The 20,972-nt window shown below is 57.1% G+C and overlaps 1 protein-coding gene across 3 annotated transcripts in view; it reads right to left on the bottom strand.

The window, feature by feature from the left end:
• The window catches only part of ITPK1 (inositol-tetrakisphosphate 1-kinase), a 179,689-nt gene continuing 158,717 nt past the window's right edge, over nucleotides 1-20,972 (bottom strand). For all 3 annotated transcript variants that reach the window (XM_074393450.1, XM_010350552.3, XM_074393452.1), the window contains 4 exons: nucleotides 18,178-18,343; nucleotides 11,691-11,758; nucleotides 6,331-6,493; nucleotides 1-1,994 (listed from right to left, as the gene is read on the bottom strand). In XM_074393450.1, coding sequence (XP_074249551.1) covers nucleotides 1,651-1,994; nucleotides 6,331-6,493; nucleotides 11,691-11,758; nucleotides 18,178-18,343 — 741 coding nt within the window. In that variant the 3' untranslated portion in view covers nucleotides 1-1,650. The remainder of the gene's footprint in view (nucleotides 1,995-6,330; nucleotides 6,494-11,690; nucleotides 11,759-18,177; nucleotides 18,344-20,972) is intronic.

Below are 20,972 nucleotides of genomic sequence, written 5' to 3'. Positions count from 1 at the left end.
TGTGGTTTGATTTCAGTAGTTTATTTTGGAGACAAAGCAGTGCAAGAGGCCGGCCACGCTTTCCTGCTTCCCTGGGGCTCAGGGTCAGAACCAGGAAAGGCGACGTACAGACATTGATCGGGGTTCAACACTCAAGTCGTGTAAACGTGGTTAGTCGTTGGGTCCTCAGTTTCCAAAAGAGCCGGGCAGTTCTGATGGCTTCTGCCCCTCGCCCAAGCCCTGTGCCTCCCTCCTCAAAGGGGGCACCCCTCCCAGCCCGGCTGAGCCAGGCTGAAGGACTCCCACGCACCGGCTCAGGGACCTCTCTTGGGACACTCGGCATTCTCTCCAGTGTCCTCCGTCTCACTGGGCAGAGCACTGTCCAGAAACCTTTTTCACTTTTTCAAAGTAAACTTAAAACACAAAACCATACTCAGGGAGGCCTGATGCTTCTCACCCAGCGCTCCATGTCTTCCAGGGACTACGGAGGTTCCTCTCCAACCCTTCTCTCTGCAGAGGGGGCTGCCTGGGCCAGGGGTCAGGCAGGAGAGCCAGTGCTTTGCTGCCAAGGCAATGGGGTGAGTCTGAAGTGTGCAGGAGGTGTGGCTCCCTGGTACCTGGCTGGCTCCATGCTTGGGGCTTGCAATGAGAGGTGGACCAGGCTTGCTGGGTGAGGAGAGACCCAGCAGGTGTGAAAAGGAGTGAACCCACTGGGAGAGGGCCCTGATCTCCACGGAGTCATGCTGAGGCGCCCGTGCCTGTCCTCACCCGGGTGGCTTCATGGAGAGGCAGGCTGCATCCCAGGGGTTAGAGCACAAAGCCAGCCCTGTGGTGCTCCCTGGTCTCAACTGCCTACTAGAGACGAGGGGGCAGAGGCCCAAAGACCTGGAATGATTTGCCCAAATCACAGTACAAATCCTCAGCACAGGTGCAATCAGCTCGGGGCTCCCAGCCAGGCAGCGTCCTTCCTGGGCTTCTTCAGGGAGTGGCAGTGCTGGCTTGGGGGAAGGAGGCCGCTGTGCAGGGCTAAGTGGGACATGTGTTGGAGGGCCCGGAGGACACCCAGCTTCCTTTCCTTCCCTTTTGTGAGGGAGCACAGCCCAGATGGCAGCCTCCTCCAGCTGTGGGGAAGGAGGGGCTAGCTGCACACCTGGCAGGGGTGGGGCTTACAGAGTCTTGGTGGAAATCAGTAGGAGGGAAAACAAGGGGCAGGTCCGGGAGCAGGGAGTCAGGGAGAAGGGAAGCCACTTTCACTCGTGCTGATCAGCCACCCACAACCTGGCATGTGCGTCCCCACAGGAATGGTCCACAGCGGCCACGGAGACCAAGAGATGGGGATGCGCACAGATACTCACATGGCAGCCACACGCACAGCCCACCTCCCATTCAGACCTAGTGTTGAAAAGACAAGCGTGTGTAAACTCAGTGGAGACGTCTGCACAGCAGGGATCAGGTGGAGCCCCATTCCCCAAGGCTGGACCCCCTGGTGCTCTCTTCCATCTCCACCCACCCCTCATTCAGATCATGACATCAGAATATCAGGTTAAAAATTAAAAAAACAGAAGAATCAGATCACTGGGGATTCTTAGTAGTAGCATCGCTGTCGGGAGCTGCTGACCCAGCGGGTGTGCTCCGCGCCCCGCGCCGCCCCTCTGGGTCCCGGCTCCGTGGCTACTGGGAGGAGGCCTTGGTGGCCAGGGAGGCCACACAGTGCTGCTGGAAGCTGGGTGACACGCCGGCGGTGCAGCCGAGTCTCTGGTGCGGCAGCTTGGCAGTGCCGCCTGCGTCGGCCTCGGCCTTCCAGGGCGCGTCCTGGCCCATCATGCTGCCGCAGCAGCCAGGACTAGCACTGCATGTCCGCTCGCACGCCAGGCCGCCCACCGGCTCGGCCAGGAGCTTGCTGTGCCTCAGCGGGGCCACGTCCCCTGCAGCTGCCGTAGCTGTGCTCTGGCCCTGCAGGACGGTGGCGATGTGGTTCAGGAGGTCTGTGAAGAACTCGCTCACGCCCTCGTAGCCTAGGGGTGGGAGAGAGAGCACAGGGGGCATGAGCCAGGGGCATACATCGTGTGGAGAGGCGGAGGAGGAGGCAGGACACATGGGCTGTCAGCGCACGATTTACAGAGAAAACGTGAGGCTCAGCAGATAAGGGGTGCTGAGGGAGTGACACAGCTTGGACGCCTAGCCAGGGGCATGCTCCTTGACCTTCGGCTGTTGTCCGGGTGTGAGAAGCTGAAGATGAGCTGAGGATGAAATGTGCTTGCCCCTGTTCTTCTCGGGCACAACTCGACTGTCTCACCCACCCACCCACTTGCGTGGTAAAAGCCAGTCCGTGTGCAAGGGACGTTGGCGAGGCTGGAGGTGGCAGCACCAAAGCCGGCTCCACACACTTGGGTAAATAAATACCCCTCGACTCCGTGAGGCCCAGCTGAGTCTGGCCTCAGGCTGAGTCCCAGACACGCTTCCACCCTGAGCCTCAGCTTCTCTGTCTTAAACTAAGAAGAGCACTGCCTACCTCCCAGGCGGAGGCTGCCATGTCACCATTGAGAGGGGCTGGGAGGTAGGTGGTGCCTGCTTTACAAAGCAGCTGCTACCCCGAGTCTGCTTCCTTATTACCACAAAATACCCGCAGGGAGGCCCTCTGTGCTCCTTTCTTTGAGGATTAAAGCCAAGGGACAGACACGCTGGGCATCACCGGCAAGATCCAGGCCTGCGACAAAGCTCCCCAGCACAGGACACATGCTCCCCTTAACGAAGGGGAGTAGAACAGAAGCTGTGGTGCCTGCCTGCTGGGCATCACCGGCAAGATCCAGGCCTGCGACAAAGCTCCCCAGCACAGGACACATGCTCCCCTTAACGAAGGGGAGTAGAACAGAAGCTGTGGTGCCTGCCTGGGCGAGCACTGCCCAGCACAGCTGCAAACATCACAGAGCCCATGGGAGCCGCCCAGCAGGTTTCAGATCTCCAGTGAGGATTCTGCTGACTCCCAGCAAACTGCTCCAAAAGAGACTCACACGGGGCGAGCGAGTGCTCCACCTGCCTGAGCCAACTTGGGGGGATGGGAGTTTTCAGACACCCTGGCCCACCCTCTAGGGTAACATTTACAACCATCGGCCCCACTGGGGTGGGAATGACGGGTCAGACGTGGACACCCTGTGCCACCTCTTACAGAAAGGCCTTTTAAGGAGTGCCCACGGGTCTGGCAGAAGAGGCTGCTGAATCTGCCCACACCCTCATTTATTCAGCAAACAACTGCTATGGTTTGAGGACACCCAAATCTGAGGGGGATGCAGGGGTGCCCACAGTGGAAAGAAAGATGGCTGTGCTGGCTGGCACGCGGTGCCTCCCGTGATGGCACTGTGCGAGCATCCCGCGACCTCATCTGGCCTGATCTTCATAATGCTGTCCCCACATTACAGATGAGGACGCGTGACTGTTAGCCAGCATGGTGAAGGCGGGAATGACGTCCATGGTGTTCACAACACTGGGGAAGCAGCAGCCACCGGGCTGTGAGCACACGGTCCTCGGCTTGCTGCATTTCTGCAGCCCCTGTTTCACAGGTGAGGACACTGAGGCTTAGGGAGGCTCCTAAGAGGCAGAGCGAGATCTAAAGGACACCTTCGGTCCTGTGTGTGCCTTGAATACCGCGTGGTGCCAGGTGCCCCACCATAGGACCAGGGGTGTCCATCAGCCCTGGGCTGAGGCTGGAGGGCAGGGTAGGTGTCCCAGGCATGGGCATGGCTGCCAGGAGCCTAGGGAGAGAGGCAGCAGAGAAGCTCTACCATCAGGTCATGCCAGGGAACAGAGAGCCGTTCCCCAGCAACCTCCGCCATCATCCCCAGATGAGGCCCTGGGGCCCAGGGCAGGGAGGGCGCTGTCTGTGGTGGTGCAGAGGCACTGCCTCCACAGAGGCCTGAGGATAAACAGGAGCTCAGGGAATGGACTGAGGCGTGAACCTGCAGGGCAGAGTGGCGGCTTCATACCAGCACTGTGCAAAAGCCATCTCCTCTGTCTGCAGGGTGGGAAATTGGTTCCCATTGCAGAAGTGAGCATTGAGCCTAAAAAGGCAGAAGCCAAGATTCGAACTCATGGAGAGATCCCAGCAGGCCTTTGCCCATCGCCTTCTGAGGACCAAGTGAGGCCCTGGGGCAGGCCTGGTTCATGGTGTCATCGGCACATGCGGTTATTGCTGTTATTACCCCAGAGTCAGTGTGCCAGCCCCTCTCCCCAGTGCTGCTGGACACCCGCAGGCCGAGGGCCCCCCTGTGGGGTGCAGGAGAACAGGCCTGTTCCTCTGCTTGGCCCCAAAAGGCTGTTCTATGCTAAGGCAGGCACACTGAGCCATGTCCCAGGGAACCGGCTCTGCGGTGCCTGCATCCTGGGCCTCCCCTCAGCAGCAGGCTCCCTCACCAGGCTCCACCACAGCCCCGTCCCATGTGGGTGGCCCTTCTCTTGGCTTCCCTGGAAGAAGCCTTCCTGTCCACACTGGCTCATCATGCCCCACACTGGCCCACAAGGCCATGCCTTTTCTGCACCCACAGACTGCGACCATCCACACATTTTGTTTTGGGGGCACTGGCCTTGCTCAGGTGCAAAGCTTCCTGCCCCCTCCTATCTCCTCCCTCCTTCTAGAACTTCCCTTCCAACAGGCCTCCCTGTGCCCCTGGCCCTTCAGCCACTGGTGCTGCCCCTTTTCGTTCTGTCATTTACTACGCTCCGTGGTTTAGATCTCACACTTTGTTATCCTGAATATCCCTTGCGCCCTGGTTCCCTCACACCTGCACAGCAAAACCCCATGAAACCTCAGCTCTGTCTAAACCCGTGGTTCCCTCCCCACTGCACCCAAGGGCAATGGAGAAAAACATGATTGTCCCATGGGTCTGCCCTTCCGTTCAAGAGGACAGACCTCATGGTGGCTGCTCCCCAACTCCCAGGGTGAGCTCCAACGTCCTCAGCTCACCACACGTGTCTCCCCTGGCTCTGTCCTCCACTCTTCCTGCCCCCACAGCTGCACCTGCTGTAGCCACAGGGCTCCGCGGTGCCTCTCCTGGGACCTGCCTCTCTGTTCCAGTGTCGCTGCCTCACAGAGGAGGTCCCCTGACCGCTGGCTCTGTCCTCCACCTCCTCCCAACAGGGGAGAGCTCTTTCCAGAAGGGGCCTGGCAACGGAGATCACACAGCACCACCAGCATCTGGACCAGCTGGGACACACAGTAGCCTGGGTGACAGCAGCCCCGGGTAAGTGCTGACTGAATGACAGGACCGAATGTGCTCCTCGGAGCCTCAGCTTCCTGGCTGTGACCTGTGCTGCTGACTGCACCTGTGCATGCTCTCAGAGGAGCAGAGGTGACACACACAGAAAGTGCCCGGCCAGTGCGTGGGGCCACGGTCCTGCCTCATCCTCACGACAAATACCCCGGAGTCCCCACCTGCCAGGCAGTCTCTGAGGGCAGGAAGCATTTCCTGAATGCTTCTGCACCACAGCAGCTAATGAGGCTAGCTTCACCTCCACAGCAGGTGCTTAATAAGGGTCAGGATGGAGAAAGGAACGAGGGACCCCCATCTGGGGAATGGCGGGCATCCAGGCATCAAGCACGGCTCTACCTCTGAGTTGCTGCGGGAGGTGAACAAGCCACTGAGCCTCGGTGTTCCCAGGGTGAGGCACGCAGCCTGGTGACTGCGTGGTGACATCACACCATTGTCCCTCATGCCCTGTGCTGGGGCTCTGCTGCTGTGGTCCCCACAGGCCCCCTTGCTGAGAGCTGAGGGGCACACGGCGGAGCCTGGCTCAGTGCCAGCGGGTTCCTAGGACCCAGCTGGGAGCAGGGAACAGACACCATTGCCCGGGGTTCCTCCCCGGACCTGTGCCCAGTGCTGCAGTTCCAGGCGGTTGAGGCAACCTGAGCTCGGGAATCTCTGGCCTGCCACCAAGGTGCTGTAGGGCCTGGACAGCTTCCTCCTCTCTAGGGCCTCAGTTTCCCAATATGTAAACTGCAGGAGGCTGTAATCCCTTCAAGGTCCTTCCTGCCCCTAAAATTGTGGAGGGCTTGGGGGAAGGGCTGACCTGCTGATGATGCAGGGTGGAGAGAGGAGGTGAGGGACACGTGTGCTGTGGCCACTGAGCCTGGTGCCCCCAGGTGGACGTGGGATCTCCCCCTCCTCACACACCCTGTGAGCCCATCGCGCAGGTGCTGTTGAGGCTTCTCAGGGCTGCACCTCCCAGACACCGCAGTGAGGGAGGAAGCCGGCTTTTGGGCCTCGGTCACCTCGCCTCGCCTGTCGGGCCACCTGAGGACAGCCTCTGGAGACCGGCCAGTGGAGACCGGCCAGTGGAGGTGGCCCGGCCGCCACTCACCTGGGAAGGCGTTGATGTCGATGACGGCATGCTGCCCCGTCTGGTTGTTGATGATGATGTCGATGCCGAACAGCGACACGCCCAGCGCCTGCCGCAGGGCCCGGGAGAGCTCCCGGATGACCTCGTCACTCGGCCGCTCGAACACACCCTCGATCTTGTCCAGCTGCGACATACACAAGGAAGTCAGGCTGTGGGCCGAGGAGCTGCAATGCCACACTGCACAGAGAGAGCCCACGCCAGGTGCCACGAGGCCAGACAGACCCACTGGTGAGCACGGGCAGCCACTGGCCAGGTCCTGTCCTCTGAGGGCTGGCAGGCACTGGGTGTGTGAGGCTCATTACCTCCTGTGGGCTCATCACAGCCTGGAAGGCCAGTGCCAGCAGTGCACGCTACACACAGGGAAACCGAAACTCTGAGAAGGTCTGGGCTGGTCCAAGGTCACACAGCTCAAAAACACAGGGCAGAATTCAGACCCACAATTTTTTAGCTTCTAAAACCAAAGCGTTTTAACAGGGAGGAAGGAGATGTGGAGTGTGCTGGGGACCTGGGAAGACACGGTGCAGAGCACCGAAGCTGGACCTTGAAGGCAGGAGGATGTGGGCCCCTGGGAGGGGTGGGAGGAGGAGAGAGGCCCCAGGGAGGACACAGGGGAGGCAAAGATGCAGAGGCCAGCAGCCGCAGATGGCTAGGAGCAGCCAGGGCGCAGCGCCAGGGCAGAAGTGAGGCATTCTGATCTGACCCCCGCTTGCCCACCGTCACAGAGGGAGAGGGTGAGGGTGAGGGTGAGGGCTCTGGGGCCTGGCAGGCCAGTCTTCCTTCCCAAGAAGTGCTGCTTCCAAATGAACTCACACCCCAAACAACATGGGCTCCCCAGAAGCTGCTCTGCTGCCGCCTGGGGTCCAAGTTCAGGTTTCCTCAAAGCTTCCATGCACTAGTCAGGCCACCCTGCTCAGGTCTCCCTCCCAGCCCTGCACCCCCCATGCCACGCATGTCCTGTGCTGGTCGCAGCTGGCCTGGGACAGGCACACACATCGCCATGGGCTCAGCCTGCCCCCAGCCGGGGCCTCCAGGGTAGTGGGGAAGGACTCTGGAGTCACAGAGACGTGAGTTCCAAAGCTGGCAGTGACCTTCCAGCTCTGTGGACTCAGATAAAAGCACCTGGCCTCTCTGGGTGGGGTTTGCTCTTCTGTAAAAGAGGACCTACAAGGCCTCATCTCAGACTTTGTTGATAAGGTGGAGACGGTACGTGCCTGGCTGGGAGGAGATCCCTCTGAATTCCAGGGCAGGAACTGCATTCTGTCTCCTCTAAATCAGCCAAGGGAGGGCTCACACAGGATGCTCAATAAAATACTGAAGTTCTGGGGGTTGTGGGCTTAGGGGCCAAAGGGAAAGGACTGGCTAATTCATGAAAGACAAAAGTGGAGCTGGGTTCAAAAGCTGGACATGGACTAACCACCTGACCCGGCAGTTCTGCTTCAGGGTACACCCCCCAGAGCTGAAAGTGTGTACTCAGATGGATGCTGCCCACCCGTGCCCACCACGGGGTTATTCACAACAGCGGAAGGGTGGGACCTACCCCAGTGTGCATCAGCAGATGAAGGCACAAACACTGGTCTATCCATATGATGGAATATTGCTTAGCCATAAAAAGGAACGAACTTCTGACAGACGCCACCACGTGGAGGAACGCTGAAAACATCACTCAGTGAAGGAACCCAGACACAAAAGGTCATATACTGTGTGATTCCATGTCTACAGAATATCTAGAACAGGTATCAGCAATCAGCTCAGTGGCTGCCAGGACCAGGACATGGAGGGAACGGGCAGGGAGTGTCAGCGGGCACAGGGTTTTCTTCCCGGTGATAAAAATGTGTTGGAACTAGATAGGGGTGGTGACTGGACAACAGCTGTGAATGTTCTCATCACCACTGAATTATTCGCTTTAAAAATGGTTAATCTTATGTATGTGAATTTACCTCAATTTTATTTAGAGACAACGTTTCACTCTGACACTCAGGCTGGAGGGCAGGGGTGTAATCACGGCTTGCTGCACACGCGAACTCCTCAAGTGATCCTCCTGCCTCAGCCTCTGGAGTAGCTGGGAATACAGGCGTGTGCCACCATGCCTGGCTAATTTTATTTATTTTTTGTAGAGACAGGGTCTCATTATGTTGCCCAGGCTGGTCTCAAACTCCTGGTCTCAAGTAATCGTCCCTCCTTGGCCTCCCCAAATGCTAGGATTACAGGTATGAGCCACTGTGCCTGGCCCACCTGAATTTTAAAAAAAAAAAAAAAGTGAAAGCAGGTCAGCAGGGCTGGGGACAGAGCCCTGGTCACCAAGAAAAATAGCCCTTACCGAAGCACGGGAGGCTGGGAATGTCAAGGGAGACTTAGCAGAGACCCACACCCGGCACCACCCATGCTCTGAGGCCTACACCAGCGCACCCCAACCCCGGCTCTGCAGGACAGGCAGCCCCCTGCTCGAAACCGCAAGGCCTTGGTGTCTTGTCTGGAAAAAGTCTTTTCTAGGGGACAGGAGTGGCCTGGCTGTATCCTTAGCACTTTTCTTTTTTTCCTTTTGAGGCAGGGCCTTGCTCTGATGCCCAGGCTAGAGTGCAATGGCAAGATCACAACTCACTGCAGACTAGACCTTCCAGGTTCAAATGATCCTCCCACCTCAGCTGTTTGAGTAGCTGAAACTACAGGCGAGCAGCACCACGCCCCACTAATGTTTGTATTGTTTTGGTAGGGATTATCTCACCATGCTTCCCAGGCTGGTCTCAAACTCCTGGGCTCAAGTGATCTGCCTGCCCCAGTGTTGGGATTATAGACATGAGCCACCGCGCCCGACCATTGAGCACTTTTCTGAGCCTCCTGGGTCACTCTTGCCAGTGGGGGCCAAAGGCTAAGCCCAGTGGGGCGGCTTGGCCACTCGCCCTGCAGCCCAGGGTCCACACCGAGTCAGAGAGACCCTGGTGGACACCTTGACGCTTCCCATTCTCCACTGTGGACCCAAGCCACAACAGAAACCTTTCTTGCCCCAGTAAATGGGGAAATAGAGTATCTGCTGTGAGACTGTGGTGCTGGGGAGAGGGGCTGCTGCCTTAGACTCACAGCACAGGGCCGGCGGAGGGAGCTCGGCCGCTGCACTGCCACAGGGCCCGCAGCACGCCGTTTACAAAAATGCTCTCAGCTCGGTTACAGAATCTCAGAAATCCTTCCCAAGTTGTCTAGTTACCCAAAACCAAATAGCCATCCTAGGACAAGATCAAGGCATGGAAATCCTGCTTGGGGCCCTAAAGCAAGAGATCCAATGGCTTTCTGGAAAGCAAGGAGGGGACAGAGGAGCTGGGAAGGCGTTCCTGGATCCCCAGCAGCCTCAGCACCAGGCCGCCGAGACCGTGCTTGTACCGCACACCTGGCACAGTGCTGGGTGCTTCTCACTCAGGAACTCCCCAGACCCCGGAACCCTTCGAGGACAGGAAGAAGAAACCAAGTCTCAGAGAGGCGACACGACTGGCCTTAGCTTAGGCCGGACCCCAGGCAGTCCTGTCAGAGTCTGTGCTCTTAACTAATAGACTAGACTGAATTTCGGAAAGCAAAAGGTGTATGGGGGTCTGCAGGTTAGGTGTGGCTGGACCCATCCTCAGGGGCATCCTGCCGGGGAGGGAGGAGGTGCTCTAAGGCCAGAGCAGGGCTTCCCGCGAGAGACTCCCAGGGAGGCCAAGGCAGGACTGGAGGAGCCCCAGGTGGGCAGGGGCGGGGGGGATGAGCCGCACGTGTGTTCCCACACCTGGGAAGAGAGCTGGCTGGGTCAGGCCAGCCTGCGGGCGTCTAGGAGGGCTGACGTCCCCGTGGAAAAGGTGGTGCTGACCGCATTTCCCTTTTCTATTTTTAGAAGTCGTCAGTCCTGGCAGATTCCTGACTAGCAGCCATGCGCTGTAGGGAAGAAGGAGGCGGCTGCAGACCTCGGAGGCGAAGGGAAGGGCCCTGCAGTATTTCTAGGTTGACCCTTCCTGTTTACAGATGAGGAGACTGAGGCTGAGGTCGACAAGTGATAATCCAAAACAGTGACTTCCGGATGGTCCCTCTGCCATTACGGCTGCTGGCCCTGCCAGTGAGAGGACACTCCGTCTGCAAATGCTGACTGCCCTCTGTCACACGGGTTGCCGAGGCCCCCAGAGCAAGACCATGCAGGGAAGAAGCCCTATGAGTCTGAAGCTTAGAAGAAAACCATCTCTTGCACAGAACATCTTATAATATGCTCAGCCAGGCACTGAGGCTCTGTTTCAAATAAGTTCCCAAAGGCTGACATGTTCCCAAGGGACATTTGTCAACATCTTGAGGGAGAGTGATGTTCCCTCCACGTCCTGCCCACGCCTGTGCTCTGTCTAATCCTCAGCACACAGTTGGCTCCTCAGAGGACCCAGACACAATCCACAGGGCAGTCCCCAGAGACACAAGCACTGTGGCTGGAGTGGAGGCTGGCTTGTTGGAGAGGCTAGCCCAGGACAGGGAGGAGGACACCAGCAAAGCCCCCCAGAAGAGCAGGGCACATGTATCCTCATAACAGTGGGTGTCCTGGCAGAGGGCTCTAAGTTTAGGGAAGTGGCCACTGGATTGCTGGACTTTGGGGAAACAGCAGAGGGTGGCCTTTTCTAAATTCCCCAGGGGCAGGTGCTCAGGAATCACTGGTGAGGTCAGAAGTCCTAAATTCCTAGAATATCCAACTTTGGAATCAGACAGATCTGGGGTCCAGTCCCAGCTCTGTACCCTGTGAACAGCCTTGTGAATGTGAAAAGGTCACTGAGCCTCTCTGATGCCAGGAAGCCTGGCTGTGACCTGCACTGCAGGGCACCTGGGCTGACACTGGGCACAGCAACAGTCACTGAACGCTGGCCAGGACACCCACTACCCACAGTGCTGGGGGCGGGGGTGACACTCCCGCCAACCTTGGGACCACTGCAGGACAAAGAACTGAGAAGTGCTGCCTCCACAGCCTCTTCAAAGACCAGGAACAAGGCAGAGTAGAGCAGTTTTCAAATTCCTCACGCTGGGAGAAGGGTCAGCACACCTTCCATGTGGGCAGCTTGTGGTGAGTGGTCCCTCTCTGCAAGCCCAGGGTGCCCCTCACCTTTCCCTGTGCTGGGTCAGGGTGCAATGGCTGCCAGCACACAGGCCTGAAGCCAGCAGAGGAACGGGGTCTCTGGGACCTCCCAGGGCCCCTGGCACAGAGGCAAAGGTCCTTCCCACTCTACCCTGCTGCAAAGCTCTGCCAAGGACCCCATGGCTACAGCAGCCCACACCCAGGCCCGGGTGAGGGTGGTTTCAGGCCAGGCCACCCCAGCAGAGGGACCCACCTCCGTCAGGACTGATGATGACTCCGGCTTTGACACGTTGTGGCTGTTGAAGAAGATGGACTCGCGGTCTGAAAAAGCGACAGGAAGGAGCCGGCGTCAGAACCTCAAATGCAGGGACCACACTGCCGCCACCCAACACCAGGGGGCAGCACCACCCCAGGCACGCATCATGCGGGCCCCGGGCTCTGCTGGGCACCAGCCCCGGGTACAGACTTGTGCCCCATCAGGGCCTCTGATTCACCTTCTTCTCCCACATAAAAGTGACCAACATAATGAGCTGACCTCTGCTGTTGTCTCACAGCATCACATTAGGTTTTCCCTGAGGCCCTGTTCCCAAAGTGTCCTGTCACCGTACAGGAACTGGAGGAGAGGGGATGGGTGGGACCGTTAAACACCTGAATATTATGGCCGGAGTAAAGCCCACAGTACAGCAGTCTCTCAGAGCTCCCAGACACTCCCCAGCCCACAGGACTCTCTTTTGGGGGAACACGCTAGAGAGACAGGGACAGACGGCGATGGGCACGTGTGCACTCAAAATACAAAGGGTTCTGCTGGTTTTCAACGACGTAGGGAAAAAATAGGAAATCAGAGAACGCAGGCTTCCACAGAATCCATCCAAGAAAGCACACAGCACAATTTCTCTTTGGCACCGGAAGCTGGTACAGAGTCTGAAGTACCCTCACCCCACACGTCTGGCTCCCACCTGCCTCCCATAGCACCCGGCCCACACAGACCCTCTGGGGACCCACAGAGACAGCCCACTCCCATGAATACTGAAAGTGCAAGTAGATCCCGCAGTAGAAACGTCCTTGGGAAGTAAACCAAAGTCACTCAGGGGCAATGTCAAGTCGATGGGTCAGAAACACACTGGCAGGCACTGGGAAGCATGGGCACACGAATGCAAGAACTGCAGAACCATGAGTCTCAGGCTGAGTTCTGGAAAATGCTGTCTGTCTTCACTCCATGATCTCCCCAAGGATGGCACAGGACTGTCCTGGGCCACCAGCCCCATCTGCCCTTCCTTGAGTCCTTGCAGGGCGAGGCATTGTGGTTCCCATCCCTAGAATGCAATGTACATCCCTGGGACCCAGGCGCCTTCATGCAAGGACAGGAGGGCGCTGGCCGAGGGCTGCTGTGTGTAGGGGCCAGGCCAGTGGGGTGCCTGCTCTGGCTGCCAATGACCCCTCCAGCTCCAGGACTCTATAGTGCCGTAATAATCATGCATGAGGGAGTGATTCGGGTGGAAGCTAAGCAGGCAGGCGCTGAGGTGTACCTGGTGTCCTTCCCGCTAGTGGGGCACAGAGGCCCCTGGCTGCCCTTGTGTGCCCAACAGTCCTCCTGCCACTGTGACCAGAGTCAGTTCAGATAGGGGGCACGAAAGATGGTCCTGGGTAGGAGCCTGGGGAAAATGAACACCCTGCAGGACGTGTGTCATGTAGCCCCCATGATCTCTACTCCCAAGGCACCGACAGCCAAAAGGGTGCCTGTGGGGATGGTATAAGCCCCATGGGCCTGAGGCTGGAGCAGGCTCGAGTAGCCAGGAGGAGAACACTGCCCACCTTCTCACCCTGTAGCCCAGCACGACTCATCCCTGAGCTCAGGGCACTTTCCCATTTCCCTGCAGATCCCCAACAGCAGCTGCTGAGTGGCAGAGCAGGCCCAGGGGAAGGAAGGGCCACGATGTGCAGGTGAACACAGCAAAGATCAGGGAGGTTGGCAAGTCTGCAGGAGCCGCAAGGAGAACACGGGCTGAACGGGTGCCGGGAAGGGCTGGAGCTGGGCGTGCAGAGCGGCCGGCCAGTGTCTGCGAACTTGGACAGCCCATGCAACTCAACAGCTTCTCCTGGCAGCAGGAGCCACAGATCAGGCCATTTCAAGAGTGTCTCTTTTCTCCTCCTGGCTAACTGTTTTTATTTTTTTGAGACAGAGTCTCACTCTGTCACCCAGGCTGGAGTGCAATGGCCCTATCTCAGCTCACTGCAACCTCCGCCTTCTAGGTTCAAGCAATTCTCCTGCCTTGGCTTCCTGAGTAGCTGAGATTACAGGTACCCGCCACCATGCCTGGCTAGTTTTTTGTATTTTCAGTAGAGATGGGGTTTCACCATGTTGGTCAGGTTCGTCTTGAACTCCTGACCTCAGGTGATCCACCCGCCTCGGCCTCCCAACGTGCTGGGGATACAGGCATGAGCCACCGCATCCAGCCCTCCTGGCGAATTCTGACCTGGGCGCTCTGGCCACTAGCCCATTTGGCAGGGCAGTGAGAGATGCCCTGGGCTCACTGCCTCTCCACATACAGTCTGAGCAGGGGTCGGAGAAGTGGGAGCAGCCTCCAACAGCCACCAGTGACCCAGGAGACAATGGGAACCATCAGGGAAAGAGACTTGGTGCCCAGATCCAACACAGCTGGCTCCTCTAACACCCCAGAGCAGGGTGCTGCTCCTAGCATGCAGTGGCAAGCCCCTGCTCTTGGGAGCACCCTGGATTTTGGGTGCCCTACGCAGTCCGTTCCTGGACTAGCCCAACAGCACCAGCAGGGAACTACCGCCAATGCTCTACAGGGAAGGAGCGCCATGAAAGGAAAAATGTGTGTTTTGCTTCTCAACTTATGGATTCAAAAAATAGGTTTAAAAGAACAATAAATGGTAAGATTAGCCCCCAAATATCCCAGCAACTCAGCAGCACAGCCATGAGCAAGGCCACACTGCTTTTAGCCTTATTTGTTTCATCCTGTATCTCTCTCGGGGGTGAGGGGAATGGGAAGAATGTGTCCCCATGCTACAGATGGTGACCCAAGTCACCTTCCAGTTGCCATATGAGTGCCACCTCTGCAGAGGGGCCACCTGAGCTGCCCTTTCCGAGTGGCTCTCCTCACCCAGTGGCGTCCCAGGACGCACTCTCTTTGCCTTGGGACCCCTCATCTCAGGCCACAGTTGGCCCTTCTACTATTTCTCTCCCTGCGTGCAGTTTCTCCCACTAGAACACAGGCTCATGAGGGCAGGGAGCTGTGTGCCTATCTGGTCCCTGAATGGACTTCCAGCAGCTCAAGCAGGGCTGGGCACATGGCAGGTTTGATAAACGCTATATCACTGACTCTTAAGAGGCTCTGGAGTGGAGCTCAGCAGCCTACAGACGGTAGCCCGGCCACCTGCACTTGTAAATGGTTTCATTGGAACACAGCCATGCCACTCATTCACATGTCTACAGCTGCCTGTGTACTACAAAAGCAGCATTAAATAGTTGTGATGGAGCTGGAAATGTTTATAATTTGGCCTTTTGCAAAAAAAAAAAAGAAGTTTGCTGCCTCCTGCTCTGCATGGTAAGAGGTGCCACTCATACATGCCTAAGGGAAACGAGGTCCAGGCAGAGACGAGAATGGAGGGAACCTGCATAAAGCTGGGAGCCCGTGCCGCATCGTTAGGATAGAGTGAGACATAAACCCACTACACAGAAATGGGGAGCAAAGAGACCCTCCCATCTCTTCCCTGGCACAGGGTAGAGGGAGAGCAACATCTCTCCATGAATGCCCTGCATGGGCAGAGAACACAAATGTTCCTAGTGGCTGGCACAAGACACAACCCAACTTTAGTTCCTGCCAAAGCCTCTGCACGGGTGCCCCTGGCTATAAGGCACATTGGATTTGAGACGTCAACACGTAAGAATGAAAAGTGCAGCTGAGAAGCAAAAGAGACTAGACTGGCAGGTGTAGAGTGAAGATGCGTGTCCTCGTCCCTATCCCAGGTCCAGAAAAATCCCACTCAAGGAGCTGCCATCCCTGCATGGCCATGGGAAGCTGGGGGACCTGTCATTTGGCAAAGGAAGCTGGAAAGCTAGAATGGGGGCTGGAAAGAGGCCAGAGCCCCAAATCACCTTTCCAACTGGTCCAGCTTAAAGGGCTGCTGTTGCATTATATTTCTTATCCAGAAAGAGAACATACATGTAAAAACCACAGAACCCACGTTAGTTCCCTGGCACAGTGCTCTGGAGACAGGACACAGAATCAGCTTTGGAGATGGAGAGACACTAACAGTTACTCAGTTCACACGAACATAATAAACAGTTCTCCTTCAGCTCCATGTGTTTCTCTACTATTTGGGCTTAGTCTGCTTTTTTTTTTTTTTTCCCCCTAAGAGGCAGGGTCTTGCTCTGTCACCCAAGCTGGAGTGCAGTGATGCGACCACAGCTCACTGCAACCTTAAACTCCTGGGCTCAAGCGATCCTCCTGCCTCAGCCTCCTGAGTAGCTGGGACTGCAGGTGCACGCCACCATGCCCATTCAAAAAAAATTCTGAATTTTTTTTTCTGTAGACATGGTTTGACCGTGCTGCCCAGACTGGTCTCAAAGTCCTGGCCTCAAGCAATCTTCCCACCTCGGCCTCTCAAAGAACTGGGACTACAGGCATGAGCTACCATGTCTGGTCTCCTGGTCTGCATTTTATGGCAAACTGGCAACCTAGAAATGGCCAGACGAGAAGACGCACAGGCAGGGAGTCCTGTCCTCACAGATACAGGACAGGAGCCTGCTCTGCCACTAATGGTTCCCAGTGAAGAGACAGCAACTTGCCCAGCATTTTGCAACCAGGAGTAAAAAGGGGAAAACAAAAAAACTAAAAAACCTAACCACACTTCTGTAAATTTCTTTTAGAGTAAATTTCTTTTAGGGGTGGAGTGACTCGGGTGAAAACAGAAAGGAGTAACTCCTCTTAATTTATTTTCCATAGACTGAAAGCATTATTTTTTCAAAATCAGGGAATAAAGAGCATTTTTTAAAATGTCAGCCTCTTCCAGCCCATCACCTGGAAGAATATCTTTTGGTGGTATACAGCCACATACAAAAATACGCTTCCAGCATTTGGCTCCCACCCAGTGGGCGGGGGCTGGGGCCAGGATGTCCCAAACCCTGAAAATACAGCCTTGAGTCCGGGAGCCACATGCGTGGCTGGGAAGGCCTCCTGCCCTCAGGAGGAAAAGGAACACCTGCCCGTTTCCAAAGCCTCCGCTCTCTGTGTTGTGTCAATGGAAAGAGAAGAGGCATCTGGGGGAAGAATGGCTGAGAGGGGCGACTGCAGCAGCTGCGCCTCCTCCATGAGGGGCTGGACATCAGCCAGGAGGCATGGATGGCCACAGGCAGTCCCCGGAGAAGGACACCAACAGGACGCATCTGTCAGCTCAGGTGGAGGTGAAGCAGCTGGTGTCTGAGTGCTTCTGATGGATGCGGGTCCCCCTTGCTGGAAGAAAAGCGCAGCTTATTTGAACAAACCACAGCAGGCAGGGAGTGTTCTCTAAGGGGTCCTCCTGGAAAGCCACACTTATTCCAAGACACTGCCACTCTTCCAGAGGTGTCCAGAATGTGCCTTCGAGGTGTCTTCAGAAGCTACTAGAACATTCTTTCGAGCGGCTCCACTGCCAGCAAATCTTTAACTCAGTGTCCATTTTAAAAATGGCTGAGGAGGCCAGGCGCGGTGGCTCAAGCCTGTAATCCCAGCACTTTGGGAGCCCGAGGCGGGTGGATCACGAGGTCAAGAGATCGAGACCATCCTGGTCAACATGGTGAAACCCTGTCTCTACTAAAAATACAAAAAATGAGCTGGGCATGGCGGTGCGTGCCTGTAATTCCAGCTACTCAGGAGGCTGAGGCAGGAGAATTGCCTGAACCCAGGAGGCAGAGGTTGCAGTGAGCCAAGATCGCGCCATTGCACTCCAGCCTGGGTAACAAGAGCGAAACTCCATCTCAAAAAAAAAAAAAAAATGGCTGAGGCTGGAGAGGGCGGTGAGCAGCGGGCGGAAGGAAGGTCCCTCAGTGCAGCAGGTCCGCTGGCTGCTCCCTGGAGGGCTGCCTCCCAGGCCCAGTGACAACAGCACCATGCAGAGAGCGCCCTACGTGATACCCACAGGACCCCTAGACCACTGTCTGCTGACTCAAAACCCACTCACTGGCATGGTGGGAGTCCTGCACCCAAGAAGACCTGTGACCCAGTGGCTGCTGCTTCTAACAGAGCCTGACTCACCCCGACAGCTATGCAGGCAATGGGCAACTCGGTCTTAGGCTCCCCCAGGGGGAAAAAGAGACCCAAGGTAAAGACGGCTCAGGAGGAGACGGCAGGCAGCACCCGCCCTCACTTCCCTGGAGGCCAATCCACGCCACGCCGGCCACACCTAGCCCAGCGTGTTCCTCCGTGAATCTCATTACTGTGTGGGTCCCAAAGAAGCGTCCTGGGGATACAACACTTCCGGATGCTTCCTGGAGTCTGTGGTAGGTCAGGTGGATGGGTTCCCTACAGTGACGCAGGGAACAGGGACATTTTATTAGTTCCCCAAGACTTCTTTATCTATCCACTGTATACAACTCTGTCTACCTTCATAGTGCCTCTCCATCCCACCAGAAAGAACACGGGGTGGCAGGGACAGTGCCAAAGGACAGACAGCTGCTGCCACGTCCCAGCTGGGCCTTGGAGTCTTGCTCAGCCCGAGATGGTGAGAGGAGCAGTTACCTGATGTGCCTGCCGAGAAGTTCTTGAGTGAGGGCCTCTGGACCACGGTGTAGGACTCGCCCACCACGAACACCTTGTACAGGACGGCGTTGTGGTTGATGAAATTCTGGACCACGCAGGGTGGCTGGATGGCATTCAGGCCCTCCTGGTTGAACACGATAGCCATCTGGGAAGACGAGGGATCAAAGGCTCTGTCAGAATCCACCACCCTCTCAGCCCCTGACCTGTCCAGCACACCGCCATCAAGGTCCATCCCTGGTCCCAGGGCATGAGGACTCCCCAAGAGGAACCTCAAGCCAGGGTGAGTGGAGAGGGACCGGCAAAGAACACCGGGGGATGCACTGCAGGGCTGGAGGTCCTGCCTCCATGGGGCCTGCCAAGTGCGGTCGAACTGGCTGTGCGCTGCATGACTTCTGAAGAGTGTGGAGCCACTAGTCACACTGTGGTCCAGGGAAGGGGACTCCTGCGGTTATGTGCTGCTCAACCCTCTGACCTCCTAAAGGATCCTCCGCGAAGACCAGGGAGGAGGGGGAAGGAAGCAGACGACTCGGGCACAGGACTCAGGAGGCCCTGGGCCAAAGCCTGTCTGAGGACAACAGCTGCCTTTTGTCGAGCAGTTGTGACAATCTGGGCCCTGTTCTGAGCACATACACGAGATACCTAGTGTCCCCCTCATAAAGCGCCTCTGAGGTGAGCATACAACCTCTCCCTCTCACAATGGAGGATGATCAGGCGCTGAGTTCAGTGACTGCCGGAGAGTGAGCGAGCCCAGGATGGAATCGGGTCTGCCCAGCACTCAGCCTCGCCCCTACACACCAAGCCACACGACACTCTGCACCCAACAGGTCTGTGTGCTCCCGGTCCCTGACTCCTCTGGGGACAAAGGTCCCTGACAGGAGGATCTGGTAGGGGCTGAGATAGGGAGTGCAGGGGGCAGCTGCCAAAAACCTCTCAGCCACGGCCGGCACGGGCTCTGCTCAGGGCCTGCTCTAAGGATGGAGGGGTGGACATAGGCCCAGTTGATCCAGCTGCCGGTGCCAGGGTCACGGCTGATCCCTCATCCTGCAGGGCCCCAGGAAGGAGCCACCGGACGCCTGGGGCTGGTGAGCAGTGATAATGAGCCTTGGACAGCTGGCTGACTCCCCAGCTGCCACCCCTCACGTCAGCTGTCATGGAGCGCCGGCCCTACGTGCCTGGAGCCAGCTGGGCAGGACAGACGTGGAAATGCAGGCCACATGGGAAAAACAAAAAGTGTGTGTCTGTGCTGAGAGCACTGGGGGGCAGTGAATGTCTCCTCAGCCTTCTGTCAAGAATAAAGGACAAGAAAAACATGAGCAGCTCTGGAGTCAGGCAGGGGTTGGAGTCCCTGCTCGTCACTTGCTGTATGAGCCTGGCTGGGCCCCCACCCTGCTTAAGCACCACTGTCGCCTCTGTAAAATCATGGGTGGCTTCAGGGGTGCTTTGAGCTTTTGGCTGTTACAGCTTTAAAAAAAAAAAAAAAAGACAGATTCCACTGTGGAGCCAATGAGTACCCTTGCACTGCCTCAAAAACAAAACAAAAACCCAAATGGTTCTGTGAACATAAAATGAAGACAGAGTGGTTTGGTACAACTGGCCCCAGTCTGGGTTCAGTCTGGGGCTGGGAGATTCAGAGGCAGGGAGTAGGACCCCGATCAGAAGCACCAGCTGCCTACAGACAGCCACGCAGGGTGCTACCCTCCGCCCCCGCTGCACTCGGCTTCCCCGGGCACTCCTGGAATCTGTGACGAGCTTGTCCACCTCTACCCATCTTGTGGATGGTATCCACCCCAGAGGGTACATCTCTGTGATGCCAACACACTCCGTCTGCACACAAGAGCCCACTAGGGGTCTCTGAGTGCATGGAACGCGGTAGCACACATTGCTGTCAGTGGACCCAGAGTGCCTGCTGGGGGGTGGGGAGAGGGGTCCCCATGGGAACATCCTGGAGCCAGATGGCTAGAATGAGGGGTGAAAAATAGCTTCCCCTGAGTGTGCTGACCCCATACTTGAGGACTGAGAGTCCCAATGCCCATCCAGGGCATCTTGAGAAGGGCTCGCCTGGATCCATAACCCTCATCCCCTTCAGCAAGTACCCAGCAGGCTCCAGGGCAGCTGGTTCCTACCGCTTATCCAACAGTCCACCAGGGCAGACCCTGGGCAGCCCAGGCATGGACCCCTCATCCTTCACAGAAGCCACTACATCTCAGTCACAAATGTGGATGGATAATCTGGGTGGCTGGGTAATTTGCCAAAGTCACACAAATAGCAACACACAGCACCAGAATTGGTCCCAGGTCTGTGGGATTCCCCAGCCCAGTCCCTCAGGCCTCAAGTGACTCACAGAAGCAGCTCCCTCCCCCGAGGCTGCCTGGTTCTGAGTTAGGCTGATCTAATCACACTAATGACTGCGCTAGTGCTTCCATCAGGTAACACCCAAGCAACTGACACACAAAGGAACCATCGGGTGGTGAAAAGGGGAGGGTGGAAGGCGGGCAGGCAGGTAGTGGGGCTGGGGGGCCCTGGGGACTGGTGCTGCTGCTCTTGAGCCTTCCTGCTTCATTCCTGGCCTGGCATATCCTGAACGGTGCCCTGTGCCCCCTACCACCGGGCACAGAGTCCAGGCAGGCTGCAGCTGGGGGTGGGAGCACCCACAGGAAGACTCCATGAGGGCTCCTGATTTCAGAAAACAACTGACAACGGGACGACGAGCTGTCCCCACACTCCTTCCCATGACGGCACACTCCGTGCTACACCGACAGTGTCTACTGACGTTT

Source organism: Saimiri boliviensis, chromosome 2 (assembly GCF_048565385.1).
Source record: "Saimiri boliviensis isolate mSaiBol1 chromosome 2, mSaiBol1.pri, whole genome shotgun sequence".
NCBI lineage: Eukaryota > Metazoa > Chordata > Mammalia > Primates > Cebidae > Saimiri > Saimiri boliviensis.
Note: the sequence above shows the minus strand (reverse complement) of the source record. Positions and strands in the feature narration are given on the sequence as shown.